Genomic DNA, 15,773 nt, shown 5'->3' with positions numbered 1-15,773 from the left:
GGACATGGGTAACGTCAGTCTATTACTCCCTGTTATCAGTCATTTTGCAGTAGGAGAGGCGACGCAGCAGCGGGTTCCACGAGTGCCCTGGAGGCGCTTGGAGTCTGGATTACTGGTAGGGCCAGACGCTGGCCTAAGGCGATTGGGCTATTACTATCTGTTATCAGCTGTGTGTTTTGCTGTGTTTCAGGCGCCTCCCCCAGTCTGAGCCCGGTGACCTCCCCCGGCCACGGAGCCGCGTTCCACCGCTCGCCTGTGGAGTTCCCCGACACGGCCGACATTCTCACAAAGCCCAGTGTTACTTTCTATAAGGCTGCGGGTCACATGATCAGCTCTCAGGACGCCCAGCAGCCAATCAGAACAGCTGCAAGCCATATATGTCACAGGTAAGTGGGGAAGCGCATCATTCCTGGCAGGGTGGTCTGCGCTCTGGGGGGTGGTCTGCGCTCTGGGGGGTGGTGCCGCGCTCTGGGGGGTGGTGCCGCGCTCTGGGGGGTGGTGCCGCGCTCTGGGGGGTGGTCTGCGCTCTGGGGGGTGGTGCCGCGCTCTGGGGGGTGGTGCCGCGCTCTGGGGGGTGGTGCCGCGCTCTGGGGGGGGTGCCGCGCTCTGGGGGGGGGTGCCGCGCTCTGGGGGGGGGTGCCGCGCTCTGGGGGGGGGTGCCGCGCTCTGGGGGGTGGTGCCGCGCTCTGGGGGGTGGTGCCGCGCTCTGGGGGGTGGTGCCGCGCTCTGGGGGGTGGTGCCACGCTCTGGGGGGTGGTGCCGCGCTCTGGGGGGTGGTGCCGCGCTCTGGGGGGTGGTGCCGCGCTCTGGGGGGTGGTGGTGCGCTCTGGGGGGTGGTGGTGCGCTCTGGGGGGTGGTGGTGCGCTCTGGGGGGTGGTGGTGCGCTCTGGGGGGTGGTGGTGCGCTCTGGGGGGTGGTGGTGCGCTCTGGGGGGTGGTGGTGCGCTCTGGGGGGTGGTGGTGCGCTCTGGGGGGTGGTGGTGCGCTCTGGGGGGTGGTGCCGCGCTCTGGGGGGTGGTGCCGCGCTCTGGGGGGTGGTGCCGCGCTCTGGGGGGTGGTCTGCCCGGCGGCCCCCATGACGCTGCAGGACGGCTGAGACATGGCGGCTTCTTGTAGATTCATCATCTTCTCCTTCTAGTTGTGATCACAAGATTTTTAAGTCTACTTCCACCTCGGGATCGCAGGATGGCGGATCGCAACCCGGAGCCGAGAGTCAGGCGCGAACATCAGGTGAGAGGGCGGCGGGCCAGCGGGGGGCGCTGCGCTCGTGGATTCAAAGCATGGGGGTATGTTCTGGTTACAAGGAGGGATTTCCCGGAGCCCCGCCCCTTACCTCCTCAGCCGTTCGTGTCTCCTCTGCTCCTGCAGGTGACGGTCCCGGCCTTCAGGCTGAAGCTTCGCTCTTACCGCAGAGCGACTGTAAAACCGGAGAGGAGGATCCGACGTACGCGACGCAAGCGGCAGAGGTAACCCCAAAGCATCGCTTGTTACAATGTATCGAGGCTTGTGCTGCTGTGTTTACATCAGATTTATCTGCACGGATTCAGCTGAAGGTTTGCTACAATGTAACAAGCATTAACCTCTTCATGACCGGGGCTGCTGGGGGCGATGCCACACTTATGGCCGTCCTTTTATGGACTAAAACTTAAAAATAAGACATTTTTGTTAAGTAGCTTGCTGACGCTATTTGAGCTCCAGAACTTTATTCTTTCTTTGCGTAGGGGGGAGGGCCCTGTGTGGAGGTAGGGGGGGCTCTGCGTGGGGGAGGGGCAGGCTCTGCGTGGGGGGGACAAGGCCCTGTGTGGAAAAAAAAATTTTCTTTGCATGGGGGGAGGAGGTCCTGTGTGGAGGTAGGGGGGCTCTGCGTGGGGGGAGGGGCAGGCTCTGTGTGGGGGGGAGGAGGCCCTGTGTGGAGGTAGGGGGGCTCTGCATGGGGGGAGGGGCAGGCTCTGAGTGGTGGGAGGAGCTCCTGTGTGGAGGGAGGGGAGCTCCTGTGTGGAGGGAGGGGGGCTCTGTGTGGAGGGAGGGGGGCTCTGTGGAGGGAGGGGCAGGCTCTGAGTGGGGGGAGGGGCAGGCTCTGAGTGGGGGGAGGGGCAGGCTCTGAGTGGTGGGAGGAGGCCCTGTGTGGAGGTAGGGGGGCTCTGTGTGGGGGGAGGGGCAGGCTCTGTGTGGGGGGAGGGGCAGGCTCTGTGTGGGGGGAGGAGGCCCTGTGTGGAGGTAGGGGGGCTCTGCCTGGTGGGAGGGGCAGGCCCTGTGTGGGGGGAGGAGGCCCTGTGTGGAGGTAGGGGGGCTCTGCGTGGGGGGAGGGGCAGGCTCTGAGTGGGGGGAGGGTGCCCTGTGTGGAGGTAGGGGGGGCTCTGTGTGGGGGGAGGAGGCCCTGTGTGGAGGTAGGGGGGACTCTCGTGGAGGGAGGAGGCCCTGTGTAGAGGTAGGGGGGGGCTCTGCGTAGGAGGGGCTGGCTCTGCATGGGAGGAGGAGGCCCTGTGTGCAGGTAGGGGGGCTCTGTGTGGAGGTAGGGGGGCTCTGCGTGGGGGTAGAAGGGCTCTGCGTGGGGGGAGGAGGCCCTGCATGGGAGGAGGAGGCCCTGTGTAGAGGTAGGGGGGGGCTCTGCGTGGGCGTAGAGGGGCTCTGCGTAGGAGGGGCTGGCTCTGCATGGGAGGAGGAGGCTCTGTGTGGAGGTAGGGGGGCTCTGCGTGGGGGGATGAGGCCCTGTGTGGAAGGGCCATATGCTGTTGGGGTTGTCGGCCGCACTGAGCGCCTCGTCTGTTCGGCAGATTGCGGAGGAGTCGGCTCTGGATTTGCTCCTGGAGGATCAGGACGAGGCGCTGCAGAAGCTGGATAATTGGAATTTTCCAATCTTCGATCTTATGCAGAAGACTGGAGGGAAATGCGGGCGGATCCTCAGTCAGGTAGGTGCTGCCCGCCGTCGTCACATGAGGGATCCTCAGTCAGGTAGGTGCTGCCCGCCGTCGTCACATGAGGGATCCTCAGTCAGGTAGGTGCTGCCCGCCGTCGTCACATGAGGGATCCTCAGTCAGGTAGGTGCTGCCCGCCGTCGTCACATGACCAATAACATGAGGGATCCTCAGTCAGGTAGGCGCTGCCTGCCGTCGTCACATGACCGGTCACATGGGGGATCCATAGACGTTTCTCTGCATCCGTTATCACTTGCAGTACCGCTTCTCGCCACTGGCTGCTTTCCGTAGACTCCAATGCAGCAGCGCCCCCATGCGGTTTAGGTCTGGTCCAGTAATGGTGGAGTTTAGACTAATCGCAGGGGTAGCTGTTGGCCGCGTCGCGCCGGGCGGAGGAGACTTTCTGCACGCAAATTCCGCCTGCAATTTTAATCCTGAGATTAAGCAGCATAAACCTCCTCCACGCGCTGCGCCCATCCGCTGCGCCAAAACTGACATGCGCCGCCCAATTTAAAGCCGCAGCATTTCAATTGTATCGCTGCTTCCGCTGCCGACCCTCTACTCTATAGGGAGGGATGACGAGCCGAGCGGCGGCGGTCCTGAGGCTGCGGACTCTCCGTGCGGTCCCGCTGCGGTCCCTCCGCCCGGTGTGAACCCAGCCTAAGATTGTGGTCAGATAGTCTAGATCAGCGCCCCCCAGAGGTTCCCGCGCCGCTCGTTTTACGTCCTTGTGCTGTAGGCCCCTCCCGCTGAGCGGCCGGCGGTTATTGATTTCCTCGTGGCGGCACAACGTATCATCATGACTTCACTCTTTGGCTCCGGCGTCGCCCATAAAACGGTTTTCTCCAGAATCGTCTAATGCAGCCGCTGCGGCCCCTGCCAAATGAGCCTGAGATCATCCGAGAGGACAGAATGAGGAATCCAGGTCCTCCTCCGAGAAGTGCCAGCGACCGGCCGCGAGCACCGCGCCATTAATGGAGACCTAATTCAGACCCAAGACGAGAGGTCATGGGTCACTTATTTCTGGATCCTCCAGCCTTGTGGGAGGGGTCGGCGGGCATGGTGGGGGGAAGGGGGTCAACGGGCATGGTGGGGGGCGGGGTCGGCTTGGATGGTGGGGGGGGTTGGCGGGGATGGTGGGGTCGGCGGGCATGGGGGTGAGGTGGGGAGAGGGAATGGTGGGAGGGGTCGGCAGGGATGTGGGGGGAAGGGTCAGCAGGGTGGGGGGAGGGGTCAGTGACTGCAGGGCCCTGGATGTTGTGGATTTTCTTCCCGCTGTGTTTTGCACCTCGTGTGATTGGCTGCAGTTGTAGAACGCTCAGTAACTCCAGTCCACAGCTGCAGTTTGTTCTGCCAGCTCCGGCGCTCACCGCCCTGCCCCGGCGCTCACCGCCCGCTCACCGCCCCGCCCCGGCGCTCACCGCCCGCTCTACCCGCTCCCTGCCCGCCCCGGCGCTCACCGCCCTGCCCCGGCGCTCACCGCCCGCTCACCGCCCCGCCCCGGCGCTCACCGCCCGCTCTACCCGCTCCCTGCCCGCCCCGGCGCTCACCGCCCGCTCTACCCGCTCCCTGCCCGCCCCGGCACTCACTGTCCGTCTTTCTCCCGCAGGTCTCCTTCGCTCTCCCTGTCTGCTCCCTGTCTGGCCCTCCCCGGCCCGCTCTGCCCGCTCCCTGCCTGCCCCGGTGCTCACTGTCCGTCTTTCTCCCGCAGGTCTCCTTCGCTCTCCCTGTCTGCTCCCTGTCTGGCCCTCCCCGGCCCGCTCTGCCCGCTCCCTGCCCGCCCCGGTGCTCACTGTCCGTCTTTCTCCCGCAGGTCTCCTTCGCTCTCCCTGTCTGCTCCCTGTCTGGCCCTCCCCGGCCCGCTCTGCCCGCTCCCTGCCCGCCCCGGCGCTCACTGTCCGTCTTTCTCCCGCAGGTCTCCTTCGCTCTCCCTGTCTGGCCCTCCCCGGCCCGCTCTGCCCGCTCCCTGCCCGCCCCGGCACTCACTGTCCGTCTTTCTCCCGCAGGTCTCCTTCGCTCTCCCTGTCTGCTCCCTGTCTGGCCCTCCCCGGCCCGCTCTACCCGCTCCCTGCCCGCCCCGGCGCTCACTGTCCGTCTTTCTCCCGCAGGTCTCCTTCGCTCTCCCTGTCTGCTCCCTGTCTGGCCCTCCCCGGCCCGCTCTACCCGCTCCCTGCCCGCCCCGGCACTCACTGTCCGTCTTTCTCCCGCAGGTCTCCTTCGCTCTCCCTGTCTGCTCCCTGTCTGGCCCTCCCCGGCACGCTCTACCCGCTCCCTGCCCGCCCCGGCACTCACTGTCCGTCTTTCTCCCGCAGGTCTCCTTCGCTCTCCCTGTCTGCTCCCTGTCTGGCCCTCCCCGGCCCGCTCTACCCGCTCCCTGCCCGCCCCGGCGCTCACTGTCTGTCTTTCTCCCGCAGGTCTCCTTCGCTCTCCCTGTCTGGCCCTCCCCGGCCCGCTCTGCCCGCTCCCTGCCCGCCCCGGTGCTCACTGTCCGTCTTTCTCCCGCAGGTCTCCTTCGCTCTCCCTGTCTGCTCGCTGTCTAGCCCTCCCCGGCCCGCTCTACCCGCTCCCTGCCCGCCCCGGCACTCACTGTCCGTCTTTCTCCCGCAGGTCTCCTTCGCTCTCCCTGTCTGCTCCCTGTCTGGCCCGCTCTACCCGCTCCCTGCCCGCCCCGGCGCTCACTGTCCGTCTTTCTCCTGCAGGTCTCCTTCGCTCTCCCTGTCTGGCCCGCTCTACCCGCTCCCTGCCCGCCCCGGCGCTCACTGTCCGTCTTTCTCCCGCAGGTCTCCTTCGCTCTCCCTGTCTGGCCCTCCCCGGCCCGCTCTACCCGCTCCCTGCCCGCCCCGGCGCTCACAGTCCGTCTTTCTCCCGCAGGTCTCCTTCGCTCTCCCTGTCTGGCCCTCCCCGGCCCGCTCTACCCGCTCCCTGCCCGCCCCGGCGCTCACTGTCCGTCTTTCTCCCGCAGGTCTCCTTCGCTCTCCCTGTCTGGCCCTCCCCGGCCCGCTCTACCCGCTCCCTGCCCGCCCCGGCGCTCACTGTCCGTCTTTCTTCCGCAGGTCTCCTTCGCTCTCTTCCAGGATACAAGCTTGTTTGAAATCTTCAAGATTCCCGAAAGAGAATTCCGGAACTTTTTCCGCGCTTTAGAAAGTGGCTACCGGGACATTCCTTGTGAGTAGGAGGCTCCGCCCCTGCGTGGGCAGTGTGGCGCCGCCGCATGTTACCAATATCCGCCCCTATCCTGTGGATAGATCCATAGGAACCCCGCTGTTAACCCCCTACATGCTGGATGTAAAGACCTCACAGGCGGAGCGCGCCCGCTGTCACGCCGGTGGCCCTCTGCTGTATAACCACGGGGGGCCAGATGACGGCGCCCGCGCCTGCCATGGCCGATGATTGCTGCTGTTAGCGGGAAGTACTGCGGTGTATTACAACACCATTTTTTGCGCACTTCTTCCTCTTTGAAGAAAAAACCATTTATCTTCAGATCTGTAAGAACTCAAACCGGCGAGCGGCGGCGGCGAACCGCAGAGGGGAGGAGCTAAAGGAAATGGAGCCGAGACGCTGCTCTATTGTTTAACATCACTTTGCCGCCGGCGGGAAACAGCTACAAATATTCTGTGTGACTTCAGCATCAAATCGTACCGATCCGCCCCAAAATGTCCGCCGCCGCAGAAACCCCCAGACAGTCGGGCTCTGCGTCCGCACGCTCGGCGGCGGATCTCACTGAGGGGTTTATTCTGTGCAGCAGATTCCCCTCCCCCGCCGCCGGCTGTGGATTCGCAGCAGAACCCGTAACCAACGAGCGAATCCCACGGGATGTGGAAGGAATCCCGGCCGCAGGGGGCTTTATGTTTTGTATTGCGCCCATTATCCCGCGGCGCTGCCAGGTCATTTATTTATGACCCCCACACGCTGGGCGCTCGTACCGCCCTCCGATGGATGGCTGAGCCGACCTGAACCAGGCGGGGATTGAACCTGCAGCCTTCAGGTCATGAGAGCTTAGGACTGCATGCTGCCGCCCTCACGCTCTGCGCCACGCGGGGGTACATTCACACGGGCAAAAGGGCTGCAGATTGTCCACTGCGCAAATTCGGAGGTGACTTCTGCATCTAAAGCAGAGTGCCGGACGGCAGCGGCGCGGGTCATGTGACGGCGGACACGCCCCCATTAATGCTTGGCGCTCTCTTGCAGACCATAACCGCACTCACGCCACGGACGTCCTGCACGCGGTTTGGTTTCTGACCACACGACCCATTCCCGGTTTCCAGGAGTTGTCCAGCGACGAGGCAGGTGAGTGTCAACCGGGAGAAAGTAAGTGAACCCTGCTGAAGGGCGGGTGGGGGGAGACGCCCAGCGTTTGCTGTGAGCTCGGTGGGCGCTGCACCCGCTAGCGGCGACTAGACTGCTGAGTGAATGCTGATGCTTGTCGCCAGCTGCCAGGAGTACTGCTGCCCGGCCTCCGCTGCGCTCTGCCCGGCCTCCGCTGCGCTCTGCCCGGCCTCCGCTGCGCTCTGCCCGGCCTCCGCTGCGCTCTGCCCGGCCTCCGCTGCGCTCTGCCCGGCCTCCGCTGCGCTCTGCCCGGCCTCCGCTGCGCTCTGCCCGGCCTCCGCTGCGCTCTGCCCGGCCTCCGCTGCGCTCTGCCCGTCCTCCGCTCTGCTCCAGGCTCCCCCGACTACCGCCCCTATAATATATACTATATACCCGATGGTGGGGGTCTGCCTGCTGTTTAAAAACTGCCCAGCAGCCTGCTAGGTAGCACCAGAGGGCTGATGACTCTGTGGCGGGCGCTGGCGGGTAAAGGAGTGCCTGGGATGGGCTCACTGCTGCGGCGCTTCACTAGTGGCAATGTCTCCCACAATGCACTGCAGCATTTCATGATCTCCTGAAGCGCCGCCCCCTCGTTGCGCTGGACTGTCGTGGGGTTACATGCGGCGGATTACTGATCCTCAGAGGTCATCCGCCATCTTGTATTTAGGGGTCATTCTCATCCTGTCTCCTCCTCCAGAGTCGGACGGCGGGGTCGGCCACACCTTCTTGTCCTCTAGGAGCGGTCATGTGACAGACGACAGTTACGGCTGCCTGGCGGCGAACATCCCGGCCCTGGAGCTGATGGCGCTGTACGTGGCGGCCGCTATGCACGACTATGACCACCCCGGGCGCACAAACGCCTTTCTCGTTGCCACAAATGCACCGCAGGTGAGTGCCGCGCCCGGAGCCCGCGGACGGAGAAGAGGAGCGAGACTTAGTGCAGATCACGCCTTACAGAGAGTAAGACAAGGTGAAGGCCTAGCGAGGAACTGAATGATGGCGGCGCCTCAGGGGGCCGACCGCTGCGTCTGCACACCTCACCAAGGGTACCATCACCGGAGGGCCCTCGCTTCTAGGGGCCCGGCGGATCACCTCATTACTGTCTACTCTTTTTAAAGCGTAATAACGTAAGTCTTGTTCCTTGCAGCAATACAAAGGCGGGTCTAGAAACTCCACAAAACGGCTCAGTGTGCAGGGAGGGGAGGAGGTGAGCTGTGACTATTGTGAATGGTGGATCCTTTATTATCTATACATAGGTGTCTCCTCTCAGTGTAATCCTGTCTGTACAGGGAGGGGAGGAGGTGAGCTGTGACTATTGTGAATGGTGGGTCCTGTGTTATCTATATATAGGTGTCTCCTCTCAGTGTAATCCTGTCTGTACAGGGAGGGGAGGAGGTGAGCTGTGACTATTGTCAATGGTGGAGCCTCTTACCTATATATAGGTGTCTCCTCTCAGTGTAATCCTGTCTGTACAGGGAGGTGAGCTGTGACTATTGTCAATGGTGGAGCCTCTTACCTATATATAGGTGTCTCCTCTCAGTGTAATCCTGTCTGTACAGGGAGGTGAGCTGTGACTATTGTGAATGATGGGTCCTGTGTTATCTATATATTGGTGTCTCCTCTCGGTGTAATCCTGTCTGTACAGGGAGGGGAGGAGGTGAGCTGTGACTATTGTGAATGGTGGGTCCTGTGTTATCTATATATAGGTGTCTCCTCTCAGTGTAATCCTGTCTGTACAGGGAGGGGAGGAGGTGAGCTGTGACTATTGTGAATGGTGGGTCCTGTGTGATCTATAGGCATCTCCTCTCAGTGTAATCCTGTCTGTACAGGGAGGGGAGGAGGGGAGCTGTGACTATTGTGAATGGTGGGTCCTGTGTTATCTATATATAGGTGTCTCCTCTCAGTGTAATCCTGTCTGTACAGGGAGGGGAGGAGGTGAGCTGTGACTATTGTCAATGGTGGAGCCTCTTATCTATATATAGGTGTCTCCTCTCAGTGTAATCCTGTCTGTACAGGGAGGGGAGGAGGTGAGCTGTGACTATTGTGAATGGTGGGTCCTGTGTGATCTATAGGCATCTCCTCTCAGTGTAATCCTGTCTGTACAGGGAGGGGAGGAGGGGAGCTGTGACTATTGTGAATGGTGGGTCCTGTGTTATCTATATATAGGTGTCTCCTCTCAGTGTAATCCTGTCTGTACAGGGAGGGGAGGAGGTGAGCTGTGACTATTGTCAATGGTGGAGCCTCTTACCTATATATAGGTGTCTCCTCTCAGTGTAATCCTGTCTGTACAGGGAGGGGAGGAGGTGAGCTGTGACTATTGTGAATATTGTGAATGGTGGCTCCTGTGTTATCTATATATAGGTGTCTCCTCTCAGTGTAATCCTGTCTGTACAGGGAGGGGAGGAGGTGAGCTGTGACTATTGTCAATGGTGGAGCCTCTTACCTATATATAGGTGTCTCCTCTCAGTGTAATCCTGTCTGTACAGGGAGGGGAGGAGGTGAGCTGTGACTATTGTGAATGGTGGGTCCTGTGTTATCTATATATAGGTGTCACCTCTAAGTGTAATCCTGTCTGTACAGGGAGGGGAGGAGGTGAGCTGTGACTAGCTTCTGTGTTAACTATAGGCGTCCCCCCTCAGTGTAATCCTGTCTGTACAGGGAGGGGAGGAGGTGAGCTGTGACTATTGTGAATGGTGGTCCTGTGTTATCTATAGGTGTCTCCTCTCAGTGTAATCCTGTCTGTACAGGGAGGGGAGGAGGTGAGCTGTGACTATTGTGAATGGTGGCTCCTGTGTTATCTATAGGCATCTACTCTCGGTGTGATCCTGCCTGTAATGATAATGAGATGACACAATAGGAATTGTCAGACTATTATCAGGCCTAGTGGTCAGTGTGCAGTGAGGGGGAGGAGGTAAGCTGTGCCAAACTATCAGGCCTAGTAATCAGTGTGAGAACTGCAGGGGTTTATTTTTTAAATTGTGACAATGAACATAAGGCGCCCCCAGAGGGTTTTCTATAAGGAGCCCAGATTGTCTGCGTCCACCAGGAGGCGTGCCGTGATGGCCTATAAGCAGCCCCATGTCTACTGAGAGGAGGTCCCTCCCTGCTCTCTTCCTTCGTGGTCCCCGGGGGCCCGCTCCGTGGTCCCCTCTATAGAGCATCTGTTTGTGGCTGTTACTTCGCATTATCCATTTAGGTTAATTACAAGACTAATTGCAATAAAGCCACAATGGCGGCCGCCCCTCCCCCGTCCTGTGTGGCTGAGAAATGACGGCGAGGGGTGGCGGCTGCTGGAGACGGACGCGCCGGCTGTCCTCCACCTGATGAGGCGGCGCGGGGATTCACCTGGCACATCACACGATTACGGGGAAGCAGCTGAGTGGAGGTTTAATCCTGTTAGGATGATGGATTGGCGCGGCGGCCGCCCGGAAAGACGGCGAGATATTTCAGCAGCGACATAAAGGCTTCCAAATTGGTTTAGCGATGAATGATTTCACGTTACCGCTTGATTTATCGGACCGGAGGAAATGTCTGCGTACAGCGGGGCTGCCGACACAGCGGGCAATCACCGCCTAAAATATGGGGCGTACGCCCTGGTGAGGTCATTACGGGGATAACGCCGGCCCCAAGTGTTACCTGACATAACCGTCGTCATAGCAACACCTATGTAATCTACATATATACAGGTCGGTGTAGTATGGAGAGACAGTCTACTGTACAGCAGATAATACAGGTCTGTGTAGTATGGAGAGACAGTCTACTGTACAGCAGATAATACAGGTCTGTGTAGTATGGAGAGACAGTCTACTGTACAGCAGATAATACAGGTCTGTGTAGTATGGAGGGGCAGTCTACTGTACAGCAGATAATACGGGTCTGTACAGTATGGAGAGACAGTCTACTGTACAGCGGATAATACAGGTCTGTGTAGTATGGAGAGGCAGTCTATTGTACAGCAGATAATACAGGACTGTGTAGTATGGAGAGACAGTCTACTGTACAGCAGATAATACAGGTCTGTGTAGTATGGAGAGACAGTCTACTGTACAGCGGATAATACAGGACTGTGTAGTATGGAGAGACAGTCTACTGTACAGCAGATAATACAGGTCTGTGTAGTATGGAGAGACAGTCTACTGTACAGCAGATAATACAGGTCTGTGTAGTATGGAGAGACAGTCTACTGTACAGCGGATAATACAGGACTGTGTAGTATGGAGAGACAGTCTACTGTACAGCAGATAATACAGGTCTGTGTAGTATGGAGGGGCAGTCTACTGTACAGCAGATAATACAGGTCTGTGTAGTATGGAGAGACAGTCTACTGTACAGCAGATAATACAGGTCTGTGTAGTATGGAGAGACAGTCTACTGTACAGTAGATAATACAGGTCTGTGTAGTATGGAGAGACAGTCTACTGTACAGCAGATAATACAGGTCTGTGTAGTATGGAGAGACAGTCTACTGTACAGCAGATAATACAGGTCTGTGTAGTATGGAGAGACAGTCTACTGTACAGCAGATAATACAGGTCTGTGTAGTATGGAGAGACAGTCTACTGTACAGCAGATAATACAGGTCTGTGTAGTATGGAGAGACAGTCTACTGTACAGCGGATAATACAGGTCTGTGTAGTATGGAGAGGCAGTCTACTGTACAGCAGATAATACAGGTCTGTGTAGTATGGAGAGACAGTCTACTGTACAGCAGATAATACAGGTCTGTGCAGTATGGAGAGACAGTCTACTGTACAGCAGATAATACAGGTCTGTGTAGTATGGAGGGGCAGTCTACTGTACAGCGGATAATACAGGTCTGTGTAGTATGGAGAGACAGTCTACTGTACAGCAGATAATACAGGTCTGTGTAGTATGGAGAGACAGTCTATTGTACAGCAGATAATACAGGACTGTGTAGTATGGAGAGACAGTCTACTGTACAGCAGATAATACAGGTCTGTGTAGTATGGAGAGACAGTCTATTGTACAGCAGATAATACAGGACTGTGTAGTATGGAGAGACAGTCTACTGTACAGCAGATAATACAGGTCTGTGTAGTATGGAGAGACAGTCTACTGTACAGCGGATAATACAGGACTGTGTAGTATGGAGAGACAGTCTACTGTACAGCAGATAATACAGGTCTGTGTAGTATGGAGAGACAGTCTACTGTACAGCAGATAATACAGGTCTGTGTAGTATGGAGAGACAGTCTACTGTACAGCGGATAATACAGGACTGTGTAGTATGGAGAGACAGTCTACTGTACAGCAGATAATACAGGTCTGTGTAGTATGGAGAGACAGTCTACTGTACAGCAGATAATACAGGTCTGTGTAGTATGGAGAGACAGTCTACTGTACAGCGGATAATACAGGTCTGTGCAGTATGGAGAGGCAGTCTACTGTACAGTAGATAATACAGGTCTGTGTAGTATGGAGAGACAGTCTACTGTACAGCAGATAATACAGGTCTGTGTAGTATGGAGAGACAGTCTACTGTACAGCAGATAATACAGGTCTGTGTAGTATGGAGAGACAGTCTACTGTACAGCAGATAATACAGGTCTGTGTAGTATGGAGAGACAGTCTACTGTACAGTAGATAATACAGGTCTGTGTAGTATGGAGAGACAGTCTACTGTACAGCAGATAATACAGGTCTGTGTAGTATGGAGAGACAGTCTACTGTACAGCAGATAATACAGGTCTGTGTAGTATGGAGAGACAGTCTACTGTACAGCAGATAATACAGGTCTGTGTAGTATGGAGAGACAGTCTACTGTACAGCAGATAATACAGGTCTGTGTAGTATGGAGAGACAGTCTACTGTACAGCGGATAATACAGGTCTGTGTAGTATGGAGAGGCAGTCTACTGTACAGCAGATAATACAGGTCTGTGTAGTATGGAGAGACAGTCTACTGTACAGCAGATAATACAGGTCTGTGCAGTATGGAGAGACAGTCTACTGTACAGCAGATAATACAGGTCTGTGTAGTATGGAGGGGCAGTCTACTGTACAGCGGATAATACAGGTCTGTGTAGTATGGAGAGACAGTCTACTGTACAGCAGATAATACAGGTCTGTGTAGTATGGAGAGACAGTCTACTGTACAGCAGATAATACAGGTCTGTGCAGTATGGAGGGGCAGTCTACTGTACAGCAGATAATACAGGTCTGTGTAGTATGGAGGGGCAGTCTACTGTACAGCGGATAATACAGGTCTGTGTAGTATGGAGAGACAGTCTACTGTACAGCGGATAATACAGGTCTGTGTAGTATGGAGAGACAGTCTACTGTACAGCAGATAATACAGGTCTGTGTAGTATAGAGAGACAGTCTACTGTACAGCAGATAATACAGGTCTGTGTAGTATGGAGAGACAGTCTACTGTACAGCAGATAATACAGGTCTGTGTAGTATGGAGAGACAGTCTACTGTACAGCAGATAATACAGGTCTGTGTAGTATGGAGAGACAGTCTACTGTACAGTAGATAATACAGGTCTGTGTAGTATGGAGAGACAGTCTACTGTACAGCAGATAATACAGGTCTGTGTAGTATGGAGGGGCAGTCTAATGTACAGCAGATAATACAGGTCTGTGTAGTATGGAGAGACAGTCTACTGTACAGCAGATAATACAGGTCTGTGTAGTATGGAGGGGCAGTCTACTGTACTGCAGATAATACGGGTCTGTGTAGTATGGAGGGGCAGTCTACTGTACAGCAGATAATACAGGTCTGTGTAGTATGGAGAGACAGTCTACTGTACAGCAGATAATACAGGTCTGTGTAGTATGGAGGGGCAGTCTACTGTACAGCAGATAATACAGGTCTGTGTAGTATGGAGAGACGGTCTACTGTACAGCAGATAATACAGGTCTGTGTAGTATGGAGAGACAGTCTACTGTACAGCAGATAATACAGGTCTGTGTAGTATGGAGGGGCAGTCTACTGTACAGCAGATAATACAGGTCTGTGTAGTATGGAGAGACAGTCTACTGTACAGCAGATAATACAGGTCTGTGTAGTATGGAGAGACAGTCTACTGTACAGCAGATAATACAGGTCTGTGTAGTATGGAGAGACAGTCTACTGTACAGCAGATAATACCGGTCTGTGTAGTATGGAGGGGCAGTCTACTGTACAGCAGATAATACAGGTCTGTGTAGTATGGAGAGACTGTCTACTGTACAGCAGATAATACAGGTCTGTGTAGTATGGAGAGGTAGTCTACTGTACAGCAGATAATACAGGTCTGTGTAGTATGGAGAGACAGTCTACTGTACAGCAGATAATACAGGTCTGTGTAGTATGGAGAGACAGTCTACTGTACAGCAGATAATACAGGTCTGTGTAGTATGGAGAGACAGTCTACTGTACAGCAGATAATACAGGTCTGTGTAGTATGGAGAGACAGTCTACTGTACAGCAGATAATACGGGTCTGTGTAGTATGGAGAGACAGTCTACTGTACAGCAGATAATACAGGTCTGTGTAGTATGGAGGGGCAGTCTAATGTACAGCAGATAATACAGGTCTGTGTAGTATGGAGGGGCAGTCTACTGTACAGCAGATAATACAGGTCTGTGTAGTATGGAGGGGCAGTCTACTGTACAGCAGATAATACAGGTCTGTGTAGTATGGAGAGACAGTCTACTGTACTGCAGATAATACGGGTCTGTGTAGTATGGAGGGGCAGTCTACTGTACAGCAGATAATACAGGTCTGTGTAGTATGGAGAGACAGTCTACTGTACAGCAGATAATACAGGTCTGTGTAGTATGGAGGGGCAGTCTACTGTACAGCAGATAATACAGGTCTGTGTAGTATGTAGAGACAGTCTACTGTACAGCAGATAATACAGGTCTGTGTAGTATGGAGAGACAGTCTACTGTACAGCAGATAATACAGGTCTGTGTAGTATGGAGAGACAGTCTACTGTACAGCAGATAATACAGGTCTGTGTAGTATGTAGAGACAGTCTACTGTACAGCAGATAATACAGGTCTGTGTAGTATGGAGAGACAGTCTACTGTACAGCAGATAATACAGGTCTGTGTAGTATGGAGAGACAGTCTACTGTACAGCAGATAATACAGGTCTGTGCAGTATGGAGAGACAGTCTACTGTACAGCGGATAATACAGGTCTGTGTAGTATGGAGAGGCAGTCTACTGGACAGCAGATAATACTGGTCTGTGTAGTATGGAGAGGCAGTCTACTGTACAGCAGATAATACAGGTCTGTGTAGTATGGAGAGACAGTCTACTGTACAGCGGATAATACGGGTCTGTGTAGTATGGAGGGGCAGTCTACTGTACAGCAGATAATACAGGTCTGTGTAGTATGGAGGGGCAGTCTACTGTACAGCAGATAATACGGGTCTGTGTAGTATGGAGAGACAGTCTACTGTACAGCAGATAATACAGGTCTGTGTAGTATGGAGAGACAGTCTACTGTACAGCGGATAATACAGGTCTGTGTAGTATGGAGGGGCAGTCTACTGTACAGCAGATAATACAGGTCTGTGTAGTATGGAGGGGCAGATTA

The 15,773-nt window shown here is 56.0% G+C and overlaps 1 protein-coding gene across 1 annotated transcript in view; it reads left to right on the top strand.

The window, feature by feature from the left end:
- PDE3B (phosphodiesterase 3B) overlaps positions 1-15,773 on the top strand; it is a 113,805-nt gene that overhangs the window by 87,752 nt on the left and 10,280 nt on the right. The window contains exons 6-12 of the mRNA XM_066583708.1: positions 191-386; positions 1,138-1,229; positions 1,368-1,465; positions 2,774-2,908; positions 5,968-6,079; positions 7,103-7,201; positions 7,917-8,107. Of these exons, the coding sequence (XP_066439805.1) occupies positions 191-386; positions 1,138-1,229; positions 1,368-1,465; positions 2,774-2,908; positions 5,968-6,079; positions 7,103-7,201; positions 7,917-8,107 (923 nt within the window). The remainder of the gene's footprint in view (positions 1-190; positions 387-1,137; positions 1,230-1,367; positions 1,466-2,773; positions 2,909-5,967; positions 6,080-7,102; positions 7,202-7,916; positions 8,108-15,773) is intronic.

This window comes from Eleutherodactylus coqui, chromosome 11 (genome assembly GCF_035609145.1).
Source record: "Eleutherodactylus coqui strain aEleCoq1 chromosome 11, aEleCoq1.hap1, whole genome shotgun sequence".
Classification (NCBI taxonomy): Eukaryota; Metazoa; Chordata; class Amphibia; order Anura; family Eleutherodactylidae; genus Eleutherodactylus; species Eleutherodactylus coqui.
The sequence above is the reverse complement of the archived record's forward strand: the minus strand, read 5'-3'. Positions and strand labels throughout refer to the sequence as shown.